Genomic DNA, 15,517 nt, shown 5'->3' on the forward strand with positions numbered 1-15,517 from the left:
AAGAGACTTAACCCAGTTCATCTGTGAGATAAAGCAGAGTGAAGGACGTTGAGTTGTGTCCTAACATGAAGAAGGATGTACATCACTGGTGAAGGAGCCATCTTTTTGTGCCATCACCAATGCAAATTACACAAGAACTACATCAAATAAAGGTAAGCTGTCCCACCCTGGCCCTGTCACACCACGGGGCAGTGGAGGGACCTTTTTCACTTTCAGCCTCTTCTTCAGAGAGGCTTTGCCCTCTCCCTGCACACCACGGGGCAGAGCCTGGCCCTGGACGCCCCGTGAGCGCCGTGCAGGTTGTGGCAGGCTGCGGTGAGGGGACGAATGCCCTGGGCCCCCTTCCTGCTCTGCCCAGGCCAGCAAGGGCCCCGAGCAGCCTCGTGTCCCCTGCCCCTGCAGCTCGGGGCTCCCTTCCCCAGCCCTGGCTCTGCAGCACCAAGCCCTGCTGGGAGCCCTCCCCTGCATGCTGCCACCGCTCCCTGATGCTGCTGGTGCCCTCTGCCGGGCACTGCCCAGCCCAGCCCAGCCCCTGCTCACCTCTCCCCACCTCCCGGACCTCTCCCCAGCCCGGCAGCCCAGGCTGGGTTGACCCCAGGGCAGTGCCCACCGCAGGCTGCTGCAGGGCTCTGGGCACGGCCAGCACAGCCCCAGCCCCTCGCAAGGCACCGCAGCTGCTGGCACAAAGGCGGCTCTGGGCCTCCCCAGCAGCCCCCGTGCTGGGGCCAGCCACGGCTCAGGAGATGGAGGGCAGTGAAGCTGCAGGAGCCCTGCTCTCCTGCCTGGGACATCCCCAGCACAGAGTGCCTGTGCCCCGCAGGGCCAGCCCCGCTCCCCGGCCAGCACAAGAGGCCTGGCCCAGGCACAGAGCAGCTCCAGATTCCTCTCCAGGATGCCATTTGCCATCAGACCCAGCACCACTGGGATAGTCCCACGCCAGTCAAGGCCAGTTACTGTTTGCTGGGCCATAGGCAAGCAAGAAGGCAGCTCCCAGTCCAGCCCTTGGTCCTTCACTGATCACGTTGGGGTTCTGATCCATTGTGAGGCCCAGAAAAGCGAGAGGTCTGTTCAGGAAGCAGCTCCTTGGGTTTATTCCTGAAACCAGGTTTGCAAGAGGCGTGCAGAGATATTGAAGAGATGCCAATGTAGAGATAACAGGACTGTCACCAACATACATGAGATCTCAGGGCTTATCCAAATACAAGAAGCACAATGTGGAAGCCAGAAGAGAGCAGCAGTGAAAAGGCCACGTCCTGCTGCTGGCCATGGCCATGGCTCCAGGGAAGCAGCAGCCCCGACCCGAAGGCAGCAGAGGCAGAGCCCAGCGGGCAGTGAGGGGCAGCCGCGAGGGCCGGCGGGGCTGCTCCTCCCTGTGGCAGCTGGGCTCTGGGCCCTGAGCCTCTCCTGCGTGCTGGGGCTGCTCCCCCACCTCCAGAAAAGATGGGAAGGGATGGATGCTGAGACCAATGAATTTCTGCTCGACTCTTTTTTGTCTTTATCTAAACGGGAATCCCACTTCCACAAGTACATGAGATACTTGGTTCAAAACTAAAATACAATGATAAACACACAGGATACTAAATAGATCATTACTGAATGAAAATCACAAGGCTCAGAAAACAGTAAAGTAAGTAAGTAAGTAAGTAAAGTAAGGCTGTTCTAACACTTATTCAGAAAAGAAAAAAAAAAAAATAAAGTGTCCTGTTAGGACTTTGCGCCCATTATTAATGATGAAGAAGCATGTATCCAAAGAGTTTCCTCAATGCATCCTTGAGCTCCTTGTTTCTCATGCTGTAGATGAGGGGGTTCATGGCAGCAGGAACCACCGAGTACAGAACTGCCACAACCAGGTCCAGGGATGGGGAGGACATGGTGGGGGGCTTCAGGTAGGCAAACATGCCAGTACTGATAAATAGGGAGACCACGGCCAGGTGAGGGAGGCACGTGGAAAAGGCTTTGTGCCGGCCCTGCTCAGAGGGGATCTTCAGCACAGCCCTGAAAATCTGCACATAGGACAGCACAATAAAAACAAAACAACCAAATGCTAAACAGACACTAGCTACATTAAGCCCAACCTCCCTGAGGAATGACTCGGAACAGGAGAGCTTGAGGATTTGAGGGATTTCACAGAAGAACTGATCAAGCTCATTACCTTGGCAGAGGGGCAGGGAAAAGGTAGTGGCCGTGTGCAGGACAGCATGGAGAAAGCCACTGCCCCAGGCAGCTGCTGCCATCTGGGCACAAGCTCTGCTGCCCACGAGGCTCCCGTAGTGCAGGGGCTTGCAGATGGCAACGTAGCGGTCGTAGGACATGATGGTGAGAAAACAATACTCCATTCCAACGAAGAAGACAAAAAAGAAGACCTGTGCGGCACACCCTTGATAGGAGATGGCCCTGGTGTCCCAGAGGGCATTGGCCATGGCTTTGGGCAGAGTGGTGGAGATGCAGCCCAGGTCGAGGAGGGCGAGGTTGAGGAGGAAGAAGTACATGGGGGTGTGGAGGCGGTGGTCGCAGGCTACGGCGGTGAGGATGAGGCCGTTGCCCAGGAGGGCAGCCAGGTAGATGCCCAGGAAGAGCCCGAAGTGCAGGAGCTGCAGCTCCCGCGTGTCTGCGAATGCCAGCAGGAGGAACTCGCTCACAGAGCTGCTGTTGGGCATCTGCTTTTCCTCTGCAGGAGGTGGTCCTGCAAAAAAAGAGCATGAGGGCAATAAAGAGCAAGAAATTTATCAGAAGAAAACTAATTCCTGTTCTCGTTTAAAATCACCAGATAAATTGTCCACTTTCTGGCTGACATTTGGCAGATTCATTTCGTGCATCCTGATTCATTCTGCCTGGGGGTGTCTGTCAGAACTGGGGGCTCTGCTATGGATAATGCAGGAGTCAGTCCTCTCCTACAGCAAGAGGTGAAGAGGAACATGAGGGAATGTCAGATTCACTTCCCTTCTGATATCAAATGAGTTTTTTTCCCCAGTTTTTCTCCTAGTTCACCAAACTGCAGAGCAGAGCTCTGGTGGCTTATTAATTAATTAATGTATTTGTTTATTTATTTATTAATATGAACATATAAAATATAAATATAAATATAAAATATAAATATGAACATATAAATATATGTTCTAGCTGCCCCACCACTCCTCAGAACATATTCTAAGCCAGAAATCCTGGTGTTTCTGCTGGAACTGAATAAGTGAATCCTTGTGGATCATCATCAGAGAAATCAGGATCATCATCGCTTTAGTGCAGATTGTCCTTCAAGGAGGACAGCCAGTCTGTCCATCAAGTCTGGTCCCAGCCGTCCTGTGAGAACTGCAGGAAAATTCTACTCACATCTTTGGCTGAAAAGAACAAGGCCACTTCTGAGAGCAGAGGAATCCAGGCTCCAAGTGCCCATCTCCAGACCCCTCACCCTGTCCCCATACTCCCCTTCCCCCAGGCACCCCGAGGGCTCACTCCATGGACAGGTGAAACCCCCATCCCCAGGCAGCCTGGGAACAAGAGCAGCAGCAGCACGGCCAGGTGGAGAAGCCAGGAGGAATGGCAGCGTGCTGCTGCCAGGGGAGGCAAGGCCAGGGAGGGACAGACGGACACTCAGCACACCCTCCTGTGCTGCAGCTCTGCCTGCAGAGGAGGCAGCTCCTGCTCATTGCAAATGATCTGTGCTCACCTCAAGCTGGCAGAGACCTCCCAAAGACAGGGCACTGGGCATCGGAGGGTTTGTAGCTCCCAAAGATCAGCTAGGATAAAGCCTGAGAGGACCACAATGATGATGTTGATGCAGTCTGTGGGCTGAGGTGTGGGAAGGGACTTTATGAAGTTCATTGATGACATATTGGTCCCTCACTGCAATGCTCTACGGGTCTTAATCTCCAATACAATCCTGACCACTCATTACCATGAAACCTGCCTCCCCTCCACTGCAGGATTCTTCAAGCACAGGCTACAGACAAAGCCTTGCCTCTCAGGTATCAACTGCCTTGGTCTTTCTCTTGAAAAATGCAATCATAAATGCCATTCTCTAAAGCATTTTCTACTCCTCGCTGGAGAAACAGAGACCCATCCCAACAGCCGCTATCAGCCATCGGATGTGCCAGCTGTAGAAGACCCCTCTGGCAACCCCACCTACATGGCCCTGCTGCCAGAGACTCACGGTGCCAAGAGCCTGCAGATCTGTCCTGCCACACGCTGCCCTCTGTTGCTATGCTCCTCACTGCCTCCAAGCCCTCCCTCCTTCTCCTCTCCCCGTGCCAGCTGCGGTCAGAGCCCCCAGCCCTGCTGCGCTGTGCACAGGAGCTGCTCCTGGGCACAGCTGTCTCTCTGCAGCGCTGCCCACTTGCCACGAGCTCCCCTTGGGCCCAGGAGCCAGGCCCAGCTCAGCAGCACAGCACCCGACCATGGCATCGCATGCTCTGTGCCATTGGGCTCCCTCGAGGTGTCCCCAAGGCCTCAGGGCTGACAGCTCCCAAAGGCAGCAGGGTCTCTCCTGGGCTGTGGTGCTTGGAGCAGACTGACTTCATCACCAACTGCTCCTCACTGAAAGTGGGAGAGACTGGTTTTAGAAGTGTGATTTGTACTATTAAAGCTATTTTCTTCCCTTTCTCAAATACTTCTTGAGCTGTGTTGCCCCATGTGATGACAACATCAATGTACTGGAGATGTTCAGAAGCTTCCCCCTCTTCCAGGGCAGTCTGGATCAGCCCATGGCAAATGGTAGGGCTGTGTTTCTACCCCTGGCGCAGTCCATTCCAGGTGGACAGGACGCCCCTCCAGCTGAAAGCAAAGTGCGGCCTTCACACTGCTGCCAAAGGGATGGAGAAAAATGCATTAGCAGTATTAATTGTGGCAGAGCGCTTGGCTGCCTTTGACTGCAGTTCGTACTGAATGAAGTTCTAGCATGCCCGGCACAGCAGCACTCAGCGGTGGTGTGACTTCATTCAGGCACAGAAGTCCACCGTTCTCTTCCACTCACCATTAGAATTTTGCACTGTCCATATGAGACTCCTAAAGGGTGAGCAAGTGTTGCTGATCACTCCTTGGCTCTGCAGTCACTGAACCAGCTCATGCATGGGAATCAGGGAGTCTCTGTGAGTGCAATACTGCCCCAGGTGCGCTGTTGTGGTAGCGATTGGCACCTGCTGCTCATTGGCCATCAGCACCTGCACAGCAGAAGGGTCCTGTGAGAGAGTGGGCAAGGTAGACAACTGTTTGATGGTCTCCGTCTCTAAGGGAGTCATGCCCAAAGTCCATCCAGTAAACGTTTGGATCTTTGAAGTACACTCTCTTGATTTAGTCAGTGCCAAGGTTGCACAGAGCCTCCAGGCCAGTCCCAATGGGTTGCTTTTGCCACTCCTTCCCAGTTAGGCTCACTTCAGCCTCCAGTACAGTTAACTCTTGGGTTTGATGTGCCAGGCCAATACTCCTCAGAGTCCAATACACCCGATTGTCCCCTTCCTCCCCCTGGATGGAGGCAGGATCCCTCTAGTCCTGCTCATAGTATTCATTACTCTATTTGGAGGACTGTCTGCTAGAAACTGGAGCAGTAATTTTCTCAGAAGAACCACTTTTTGCAAAGGCTTTTCCTTGCGCTTCATGTATCCCTGCCTCTAGGGTGGAGGTAGGGCAGATTTTTGCATCCTGTTTTCTCATGGCCTTTCCGTGGTCACACAGTTAAAACCACAGGGTGGCACGTAGTATGCACGCACTATATCAACTTTCTTGAGCAGAGGGATGCTTACACCTGATAGCTGAGCTATTGGTTCATGCAGGTGGGGAGGAAGATGTATCCTCTTGTAGTTCTAGCACCTCGTGAGAAAATTTCTCTCTAGACGAGATGCAGGCCCATAGGGAAGAAGAGAGACTTTCATTGTAATGCTGTAGTTGGCTACATCCAACTACATCCGATTCATCCATGTGGGTTCCTCTTGGTCTTTCCAGGTCATAACTGCCAATGAGCTGGCATACGGTGATGGTGCGCTCTGTACAAACTTCTGCCACATGGGTCATGGGCACTCGACTTCGTCTGGAACTTTGGACAGCTGTTTGTTGTCTAGGTTACTATCAGTCACCTTCAGCATGGCTAATTCCTTCAGGTACCGGATACCCCTCTGCATGTTGGTCCACTTTCCTGGTTGACATACAAGATCTTTCTTGAAGGGAGAACTTTCCTTGACGCCTGACAGGATTAAATTCCTTGTGCCCTTTTCCAATGGCTTTGTCAATCACTCCTTCTCTAGAGGGGGATCCCAGCTGCTTGGCTTCCCTGCCCTTTAATTCCAGGCTATTGGCCCTGTTCTCCCAGCACGGGGGCAGCCAGGTGACAATGTGCTCACCAAGATGATGGCTGAAATCTTTACCCTTATCTCATAGCTTACCCTGGGAAAGGGATCATGTGTTTTCTGATGTTTAGGTGATTTCTTCTTCTTTGTCCTCCTGCTTCCATGGTGGCCCTTCTTTGGTGAAACCTGCCTTATCTTCTTCTTCCTCCTTTTCTTGTCTGGCTAGGAGTTTCTTCACTTTCTAAAGAAAAACTGACTTCCACACCCATTGTTTTCTCTTTAATAAAGAGGCAACCAATAGTGGCACAGGCTGGTTCTCTGGCCCAGCCATGGGGCCCATTGCAGGGGCTGGAGTGGCTGCAGGGCCCATCACAGGAGTTGTTCTGGCTGCAGGGCCTTTCAGAGGAGTTGGAGTGGCTGCAGTGCATATCGCAGTTTTTGGAGTGGCTCTAGGGCCTGTCACAGGGGTTGGTTTAAATTTAGGCCCATCTCAGGGGGTGTGGTGCTTGAAGCAGACTGAAATCATCAGCGACTGCCATTCTCTGTACACAGGAGAGATGAATTTTACAAGTGCGATTTGTGCTATTAGAGTGTGGTTGTCAAACATGTTGTCCTTTAACCTGGCAAGTAGCTCAGCACCACACAGCAGTTGGCTCACACCAACCCCCCCAAATGCTTATGTGTTGAGATAAGGGCAGTTTAACGGACCGAAAGGGAAGAGAAATAATAATAATAGTAGCTTTTATGATGATGATGATGATGATGATGACGATGATGATGATGATAATGATGATTATGATGATATTTATTATTTTTATTATTGTTATGTACAAAGCAAGCTATGCACAGCGCAATTGCTCATTACTTACTTATGTCCAGCCTGTCCCCAAATGGTAGAACATTGTGGTAACCACCTGCACCTGCTCTTCTTTGACCTTCAACAACTCCACAAACGGAAGGCTCCTCCCAGAGACTGGGCAAGGTAGACAACTCTTTAATATCCTCTGTCTCCAAGGCAGCTATCCCAAAACCCCACCTGTACCCTTTTGGATCTTTGAAGTACCCCCTCGTGGGGAAGTCTGTGTCAAGGTTTCATAGATCAACATTCTTCTTCCTCCTTTCTTTTCTGGGTAGTAGTTCTTTTCCATTCTAAGGAGCCTGATTTTCACACCCATTGTTTTCTCCTGCATATAGAGGCAACGGATACTGGCACAGGTTGGTGCTGTGGCCTAGCAAGAGCAGACCTGGGGGGTCTGGTCTAGTCCCCAGACTAGACCTGGGGCCTGTCCCAGGGGCTGGAGCAGCTGCAGCACATGTCAGAGGTGTTGGAGTAGCTGCAGGGCCTGTCACAGGGGTTGGAGTGGCACTGACTGAGGCTCAGTAAGCACAGACCAAGTCCCAGCACATTCCAGTGATTTGTGTCCCTTTGGAATTGCCAAGGTGATAACACCTCCTTTTCAAGCACTTCTACAGTTTTTAAGGATTCTGCAGGTGCTCAGGGGGGAAGTTCCAAAGCCCTGGAGGTGCCCACTGCTCTAGGTGCCTGCCCTTATCCTCCCACTCTCCCTGCCTCTCCTAACTCTCCTGCCCTGGGGCAGGTCTCTGGAGGGCATTCTTAAATAGTTGTTTATCCTTAAACAGAAGTTGAAACACATTCAGGAGACATCACAATAGGAGCATCCCAAGGATATTCAAAGATTTGTAGAGCTAGTGTAATTAGCCTGGAGGAGAAGGGGGAGGTGAAGGAGAAAGGGGGACTGAATAAGTGGAGAAGTGTCCCTCCCTTTTCTCCCCCTAGATTGGCTCCCTAAAGCAAAAAGGTCAAGAGTGTAATTCTTCGGTTTCTGAGTGATGGTTCCTGAGGTACGGAGGTGATGGCAATGCTCAGTACAAATAACACATCTGTCACATGACCAGACATTTTATAGGATCATAAGCCAGTGTTACACGACATAGCAAAATAACTTTAAACCAGCCCCAGAAATGATGAACAGCACAACGGGAACACATGCAGTAAGTAATGTGCTACACAACACATTTCTGAAAGCAAGCACAACAGACCTGAGATCCAAAACGTCGACATTGTGATCAGCAACTATTAAACTGGTCTAATGCTTATAACAATTTAATTTTAGCACTCTCTGGTAAGATCTGTCATTATCTCAACCCTTCATGCCCCACTCTGCGTGCCAAAAAGACTGCTGTGGCTTAACGCGGCAGTTCGAGTACATGGAATTATTTGAACAGGTCCAGAGGAGGGCCACAGAGATGGTCAAGGGGCTGGAGCACGTCTGCTATGAAGGCAGGCTGAGCGAGCTGGTACTGCTCATCCTGGAGAAGACAAAGCACTGGAGAAACCTTAGAACAACCATGCAGTACTTAAAGAAGACCTGCAGGAAAGCTGGGGAGACAGTCTTTGTCAGGGAGTGTAGTGATAGGACAAGGAGTAATGACCTTAAACTAAAAGAGGGTAGGTTTAAATTAGATATATGGAAGAAATTCTTTAGAATTCTTCAGAGGGATCTGGATAGGCTGGATTGCTGGGCTGAGGTGAATGGGATGAAGTTCAACAAGGCCAAGTGCAGGGTCCTGCAATTTGGCCACAATAACTCCATGCAACGCTATAGGCTTGGGGCAGAGTGACTAGAAGACTGTGAAAAGGAAAGGGACCTGGGAATGTTGATTGATGCTCGGCTGAACATGAGCCAGCCGTGTGCCCAGGTGGCCAAGAAGGCCAACGGCAACCTGGCTTGTATAAGAAACAGCGTGGCCAGCAGGAGCAGGGAGGTGATCGTCCCCCTGTACTCTGCTCTGGTGAGGCCGCACCTCGAGTACCACGTTCGGTTTTGGGCCCCTCACTACAAGAAGGACATCGAGGCCCTGGAGTGTGTCCAGAGAAGGGCAACCAAACTGGTGAGGGGTCTGGAGCACAAGTCTTATGAAGAGTGGCTGGGATTGTTTAGTGTGGAGAAGAAGAGGCTCAGGGGAGACTTTATTGCACTCTACAACTTCCTGAAGAGATGTTGTGGTGAGGCGGGGGTCAGCCTCGTCTCTCAGATAACTAACGATAGGACTCATGGAAATGGCCACAGGTTGCGCATGGGGAGGTTTAGATTAGATGTCACGAAAGACTTTTTCTTTCAAAGAGTAGTCAGGCACTGGAATGGTCTGCCCAGGGAGGTGGTGGAGTCACCGCCCCTCGCAGTGTTCAAGAAGCACCAGGACAAGGTGCTACGGTATCTGATTTAGTAGCTTAGTGGGTAGTAGTAGTGATAGGATGGTTGGACTAAATGATTCTTTCCAACTTTGTGTTTCCATGATTTCTATGATTCTATGATAGGACAAGGGGAATGGTTTTAAACTTGAAGAGGGTAGATTTAGAGTAGATAGTCAGATGAAATTCTTGACTTGGAGGTGAGGCACTGGCACTGGTGCTGTGGGTCCGGAGGTCACCCAGAGGGAGTTTGGATCAGCCCATGCCCTTGTGTTTGAAGGAACAGCTGGCGAGAGTGGAGAGGCATCAGTGAAATCCTGGCAATACCAGAGTGAGAGCCAGGTGGGGAAGAGAAGTGGCTGTCTGCAGCCTTCAGAGAGGTGTGGGACAGCACAGGAAAGCCTGCAGAGGAGGAGGCAGAGGGCTCTGACAAGAATGGAAGGCCGCAGCAGCACTGACATCTTTGTCTCCGCAGCCATGGCTTATGAGGAGACATGTTATACTCAAGACACTGGGACCTTGTATTTTCCTTTCAACCATGTGCAAACACTGGGAGGTGTCATACCATTGTCCTTCACATGATATTATGGGGGCATCGTCCCTTACCCCACAGACCCCAGGAAGAGCCCTGAGTGAGACATGGGGGTGCAGGATCTGTCCTCCAGTGGCTAGGGTCAGGTCTTGGCCCTTCTGCTTCACCAAAACAAAACGAGCTTACCTAACCACAGACCTGATACCCACAGAAGAACACCAAAGCTCCCCAGTAAAGTTTTGTTCACTCTCTAAACGAGAAACAAGAAACCTACTTGCTTGGGAACCCTGCCACTCTAACTTTGTTTAAACTCTAACACAGAAAATGAAAACCAAGTCCCCAGGGGACTAGAGAGAGGTCAGCTCTGCCTCAGGATCTCCTGCCCCAGCAGGAGGAATGGGACTGGGGCAGTGACTGGGAGGTCACTTCTGTCTCTGCAGCTGAAAGGGCAGCAGCAGGAACGTGTCACGGAAAGGGACTGTGAGGTCCCTTGTGTCTGGAGGTGGCAGGTCACCCTTGGCTTCTCCCTGGGATGTGCACTTTGGGGCTGACATCTGCCAGTGGCCCTGCTAGGCCAGCAGAAGGCCCCTGCTTGGCATGCTGCCTGTGGGATCCCCTCTGCCTCCATCCCCAGGAGGACCCAGACAGAAAGAAGGCCTGCACAGGGGTTGTCCTGTCCCTTCTGCTTGAGGCCACGACTGCACAGCAGGAGGCACAAGGCTTGGCTGTGTCTAGCCAAGAAGCTGCAAGGCCAGCAGCAGGCCCAAGCCTTGGAAGATGCTGCTGAGGTGACTTCTGTCTGCTTGGCTGACAGGCCGCAAGGAGCCTGATGGGTTGGGATGCCTGCTTCAGGAGTGGTTTCCACCCTGATGGAGCTTTCTTTGGTAGTAGGAAAGAGCAGGAGAGAAAAAAGTGCCACAGAATTCACTTTGGAATGTTGGCACTCACCATGAGGAGGAGGAAAAGTCCAGGGGAACAACTGGTCTTGCTGCTAGAGCCTGAGGCAAAGAAGACATTAAGTGCCTCAGCCTTTACCTCTTCTCTTGTCACCAGGTTTACCCCCACATCCATTAAAGGATGATGAGTCTTCTTAATCCTCCTTTATTAAAGTGTTTAAAGATTGTGCTCCAGTATGGCTTTGGCCCTTCTAATTTTGACCTGCACAACCCCATACCATTAAGGACACAGCTCCAGACAAACTGACAGCATGCATGAGAAGGAAGCACAGAAGACGTGGAACCTGGCAGCCTTCCATCCCCTGCCCTTCTGTGACTCTGTGCTGCAATTCCATTCAGCTGGTTACTCCTGTGTTATCCAAACCTTCCTGCAGCTCCTCATGCCGCTGTCTTGTCAGAGAAAGCACAATCACACGAAGGTTGAACTGTCTGCCTGCAGATGTTAACAGCTGACAGAATGCAGCATCCATGTGGGAGAACCTTGAGAAACTGCAGGATTTTGCCTACAGAAACATCATGGCATTTACAAGGAGAAGAGCCCAGTCCTGCACCAGAAGAACAATAACCCCACACATCAGGGCAGACTGGGACCCTGCTGAGTGAGCAGTGCCCAGCAGGAGGAGGGCCTGGGCACCACGAGGGATGCCATACGAGCAGTGGTGCTGCTCCCCAGGAACCAGGCCAGCTTCCTACAGAGCTGCCTTACGAGGAGCATGGCCACCAAGAAGATGTGAGTTATCAGACTCAGCTCAGATCCTGTGAGATACCACATGGACAAGGGTCTACAGCCAGCAAGAAAACAGGTACAGGTCTGGAAGTCCCTAGGACAGCCTAGTGTGGAGAGCAGCAAGGGCTGTGACAAGGCTGAGAGTCCCCAACAGGACCCAGGGCTTTGTGTCCATGGCTCTGGCTGTTGTCTCTGCCACTGAGGCCTAGGAGGAGACAGCTTATCGGTAAAGCACCAGGGCCTCATTGCCTCCTCGCCCCCACCCATGAACCAGGCAGGGCTCGTACCATTCTCCTGCACTTGGCCATGCACATCCCCATCTCCTCCTGCCCCAGAAAGAGCCCTGAGCAAGGTGTGACAGGAACAGGTCTCTCTTCCAGGGTTCCAGGGGTCAAGGCCTGACCCTTGTGCTTGATGAAATTCATCCAGTTTGCAAAAGGGACATCAGGGTCACCTTCACACTGCCTTTGTCTCCTTGTCCTCACTGCCTCCAATGCTCTGCTCTAACGAGCTCCAAGGGAGGCTGTGTCAGTGCTGGCCCTCAGGGGGACACGGCAGGAAACTTGCCTCTGACTTGGAGTTGTTGAGAGATGTCTTCAATTGTCTCTCAGTGCCTGAGGTTCGTGAGCTCCTCAGCAGAGCCCCCCGAGGGGGTTTCCAATGTCTTGGGCTGGGCGTCTGGTGCTGAGCTGGGCCGGGCTCGTGGGACAGAGAGAGCTCGTGGCAAGAGGGCCCTGGTGCAGAGAGACAGCTGTGCCCAGGAGCAGCTCCTGTGCACAGCGCAGCAGGGCTGGGGGCTCTGACCGCAGCTGGCACGGGGACAGGAGAGAAGGAGAGAGGGCTTGGAGGCAGTTGGCAGTGGGAGGATGCTGAGAGCTGCCTGCAGGAGAAATCTGCACAGCCCTTGACAAGGTACGTCTCTGGCTGCAGGGCCATGCAGCTGCACGTCCTGGAAGTTTCTCCTGCTGGGTCTTGTTTCTGGGAGGGCAGTGGGCAATGCAGTAGGCTTTGGGAGTCCTGCTGGATGGCACTGCGAGGTGAGGAAGTCTGGCAGAAGCCCCTTGGAGTGTCATAACCCAGCTGCCCATGGTCAGCCAAGATTGGAGTGGCCAATCCTCCTCCAGATACTGCAGGGGATGCAGATGGGATAGTGGAACAGGCTGGCCTGCAGATATTCATGTCTGTCTGTGGGGTGTTCTTCTGGTCTGCAGGCTGCTCTCCAGCAGGATGCAGCTGTCTCATGGCATCCTTGTGTTATCCAGGTGCCCCAAGGAGGAGACACCTCAGTGCTAAGGCCATGTCCGTGCTGCTGGATGGCTGTCTGTGGGCAGCCGGAGTGAGGCCTCTGCAGCCCTGGTGAAGAGGGAAAAGCTGAGATCCTGCTCATGCAAGACATGGTGAGGATCCTGTCCAGCTGCACTTGGTCCGGGGCTTCTCTGCTCTCAGCTGTCGGTAGTTTCTTCTCAGGGGAACACCGAATAGATGGTTCTTCCTAAACATTACAGGCGTAGCTACCAGAAAATGAAGCAAATATATGTCCCTTGTTCTACACAATCGTTGGATACTTTCCTTGAAGCAACACTGCAAATCTTCTGGTCGGACCAGTGGACTGAACTTGAGTTTCCCCCATGTTCCTGCCTGCCTCCTGCTGCACAGCAGGAAGGACTCCTCTGGAGCCCACAGCAACCCCTGCTCCCAGTGCCACTCTCAGCCAGCACCAGCCGCAGCTCAAGCAGGAGAGCTGCAGAAAGGTTCTCCTGCATAGAGAGAGGCTTGGGCTGGGGGTGCTCTAAGGCTTGCAGTACGTTTTCCTCAGAGAAGTCTGTTTTAACTTTTTTCTGCCTTATCCTCTTCAACAGACAGCTGTGTCCAAAGTCAGGAAATGCCCAACAGCAGCTCTGTGAGCGAGTTCCTCCTGCTGGCATTCGCAGACACGCGGGAGCTGCAGCTCCTGCACTTCGGGCTCTTCCTGGGCATCTACCTGGCTGCCCTCCTGGGCAACGGCCTCATCCTCACCGCCGTAGCCTGCGACCACCGCCTCCACACCCCCATGTACTTCTTCCTCCTCAACCTCGCCCTCCTCGACCTGGGCTGCATGTCCACCACTCTGCCCAAAGCCATGGCCAATGCCCTCTGGGACACCAGGGCCATCTCCTATCAGGGGTGTGATGCTCAGGTCTTTTTCTTTGCCTTTTTGATTGGAGCAGAATTTTACGTTCTCACCATCATGTCCTACGACCGCTACGTTGCCATCTGCAAGCCCCTGCACTACGGGAGCCTCGTGGGCAGCAGAGCTTGTGCCCAGATGGCAGCAGCTGCCTGGGGCAGTGGCTTTCTCAATGCTGTCCTGCACACGGCCACTACCTTTTCCCTGCCCCTCTGCCAAGGCAATGCTGTGGACCAGTTCTTCTGTGAAATCCCCCAGATCCTCAAGCTCTCCTGCTCAGGTTCAGACTACCTAAAGGAAGTTAGACTTCTGGTGGTTAGTGCATGTTTAGCATTTGGCTGTTTTGTTTTCATTGTGCTGTCCTATGTGCAGATCCTCAGAGCCGTGCTGAGGATGCCCTCTGAGCAGGGCCGGCACAAAGACTTTTCCACGTGCCTCCCTCACCTGGCTGTGGTCTCCCTCTTTCTCAGCACTGCCATGTTTGCCTACCTGAAGCCCCCCTCTATCTCCTCCCCATCCTTGGACCTGGTGGTGGCACTTTTATATGTGGTAGTACCTCCAGCAGTGAACCCCCTCATCTACAGCATGAGGAACCAGGAGCTGAAAGCCACACTGAAGAAACTGATTCTAGTTGTATTATTTACTTAGTAAGGAACTGTCTATCTCTCCTTTCTAGTTTAACTCAAGTTAATCTCAGGCAAGTTTTGACCCTTAGGTGTAGCATTTGTCCTGGTTTCAGTTAGGACAGAGTTAATTTTCCTCCTAGTAGCTGGTAGGGTGCTATATTTTGGATTAGGATGAGAAGAGCGCTGATAACATGCTGATGTTTTAATTGTTGCAGAGCAGTGCTTACACCAAGCCAAGGACTTTTCATCTTCTCGCTCTGTCCTGCCAGCGGGCAGGCTCGGGGTGCAGCAGGCGCTGGGAGGGGACAGACCCAGGACAGCTGACCCCAACTGGCCAAAGGGGTATTCCATACCATCTGGCGTCATGCGAAACAATTAATATGGGGGTACTGGCCACGATAGGGTGGCCGGCTGCTTGGGGATAGTCTGGGCATCAGTCAGCGGGTGGTGAGCAATTGCATTGTGCATCACTTGTTTGTACACATTATTATTATTAGTATTATTATTATTATTAATATGCATAGTCGGCACAAAGCCTTTTCCACGTGCCTCCCTCACCTGGCCGTGGTCTCCCTCTTTGTCAGCACTGCCATGTTTGCCTACCTGAAGCCCCCCTCCATCTCTTCCCCAACCCCGGACTTGGTGGTGGCTGTTCTGTACTCGGTGGTGCCTCCAGCACTGAACCCCCTCATCTACAGCATGAGGAACCAGGACCTCAAGGAGGCCATGAAGAACCTCTTTGGATACATGCTTTTTTTGAACCATTAATTTTCACTTGAGTTCCAGGTTTATTTCAGAAACAGGAAAATATTTTTTATTATTTGTCTTTATGAATATTTTCTCCAAGTTGTGGTTTTCATTTAAATAAAGTGATTCTTAACATTCTGCCTGTTATTTTTTCTAACTTACTTTGACCCAATAGTCTCATGTAAAACTGGGCTTCACATGTAGATAAATACAGTAAAGAAGCCAGGAGAAATTCATTGTTATCAGCTGCCGTCTCTTCCCATCTCCTGTGCAGCT

The 15,517-nt window shown here is 52.1% G+C and overlaps 2 protein-coding genes across 2 annotated transcripts; one reads left to right on the plus strand and one right to left on the minus strand.

Annotated features, from left to right (window-relative positions):
* Positions 1–1,724: 1,724 nt before the first annotated feature.
* On the minus strand, positions 1,725–2,657 carry LOC136787628 (olfactory receptor 14C36-like). Its single transcript, XM_066984940.1, has one exon. It carries the CDS (start codon positions 2,655–2,657, stop codon positions 1,725–1,727), a length of 933 nt encoding a protein of 310 aa, XP_066841041.1.
* Positions 2,658–13,583: 10,926 nt separating this feature from the next.
* LOC136787629 (olfactory receptor 14C36-like) lies at positions 13,584–15,262 on the plus strand. The gene is made up of 2 exons (XM_066984941.1): positions 13,584–14,515; positions 15,079–15,262. Exons 1-2 carry the CDS (start codon positions 13,584–13,586, stop codon positions 15,260–15,262), a joined length of 1,116 nt encoding a protein of 371 aa, XP_066841042.1.
* The last annotated feature ends 255 nt before the right edge of the window (positions 15,263–15,517 follow it).

The sequence above is a fragment of the Anser cygnoides genome, chromosome 30, assembly GCF_040182565.1.
Source record: "Anser cygnoides isolate HZ-2024a breed goose chromosome 30, Taihu_goose_T2T_genome, whole genome shotgun sequence".
Taxonomy (NCBI): Eukaryota; Metazoa; Chordata; class Aves; order Anseriformes; family Anatidae; genus Anser; species Anser cygnoides.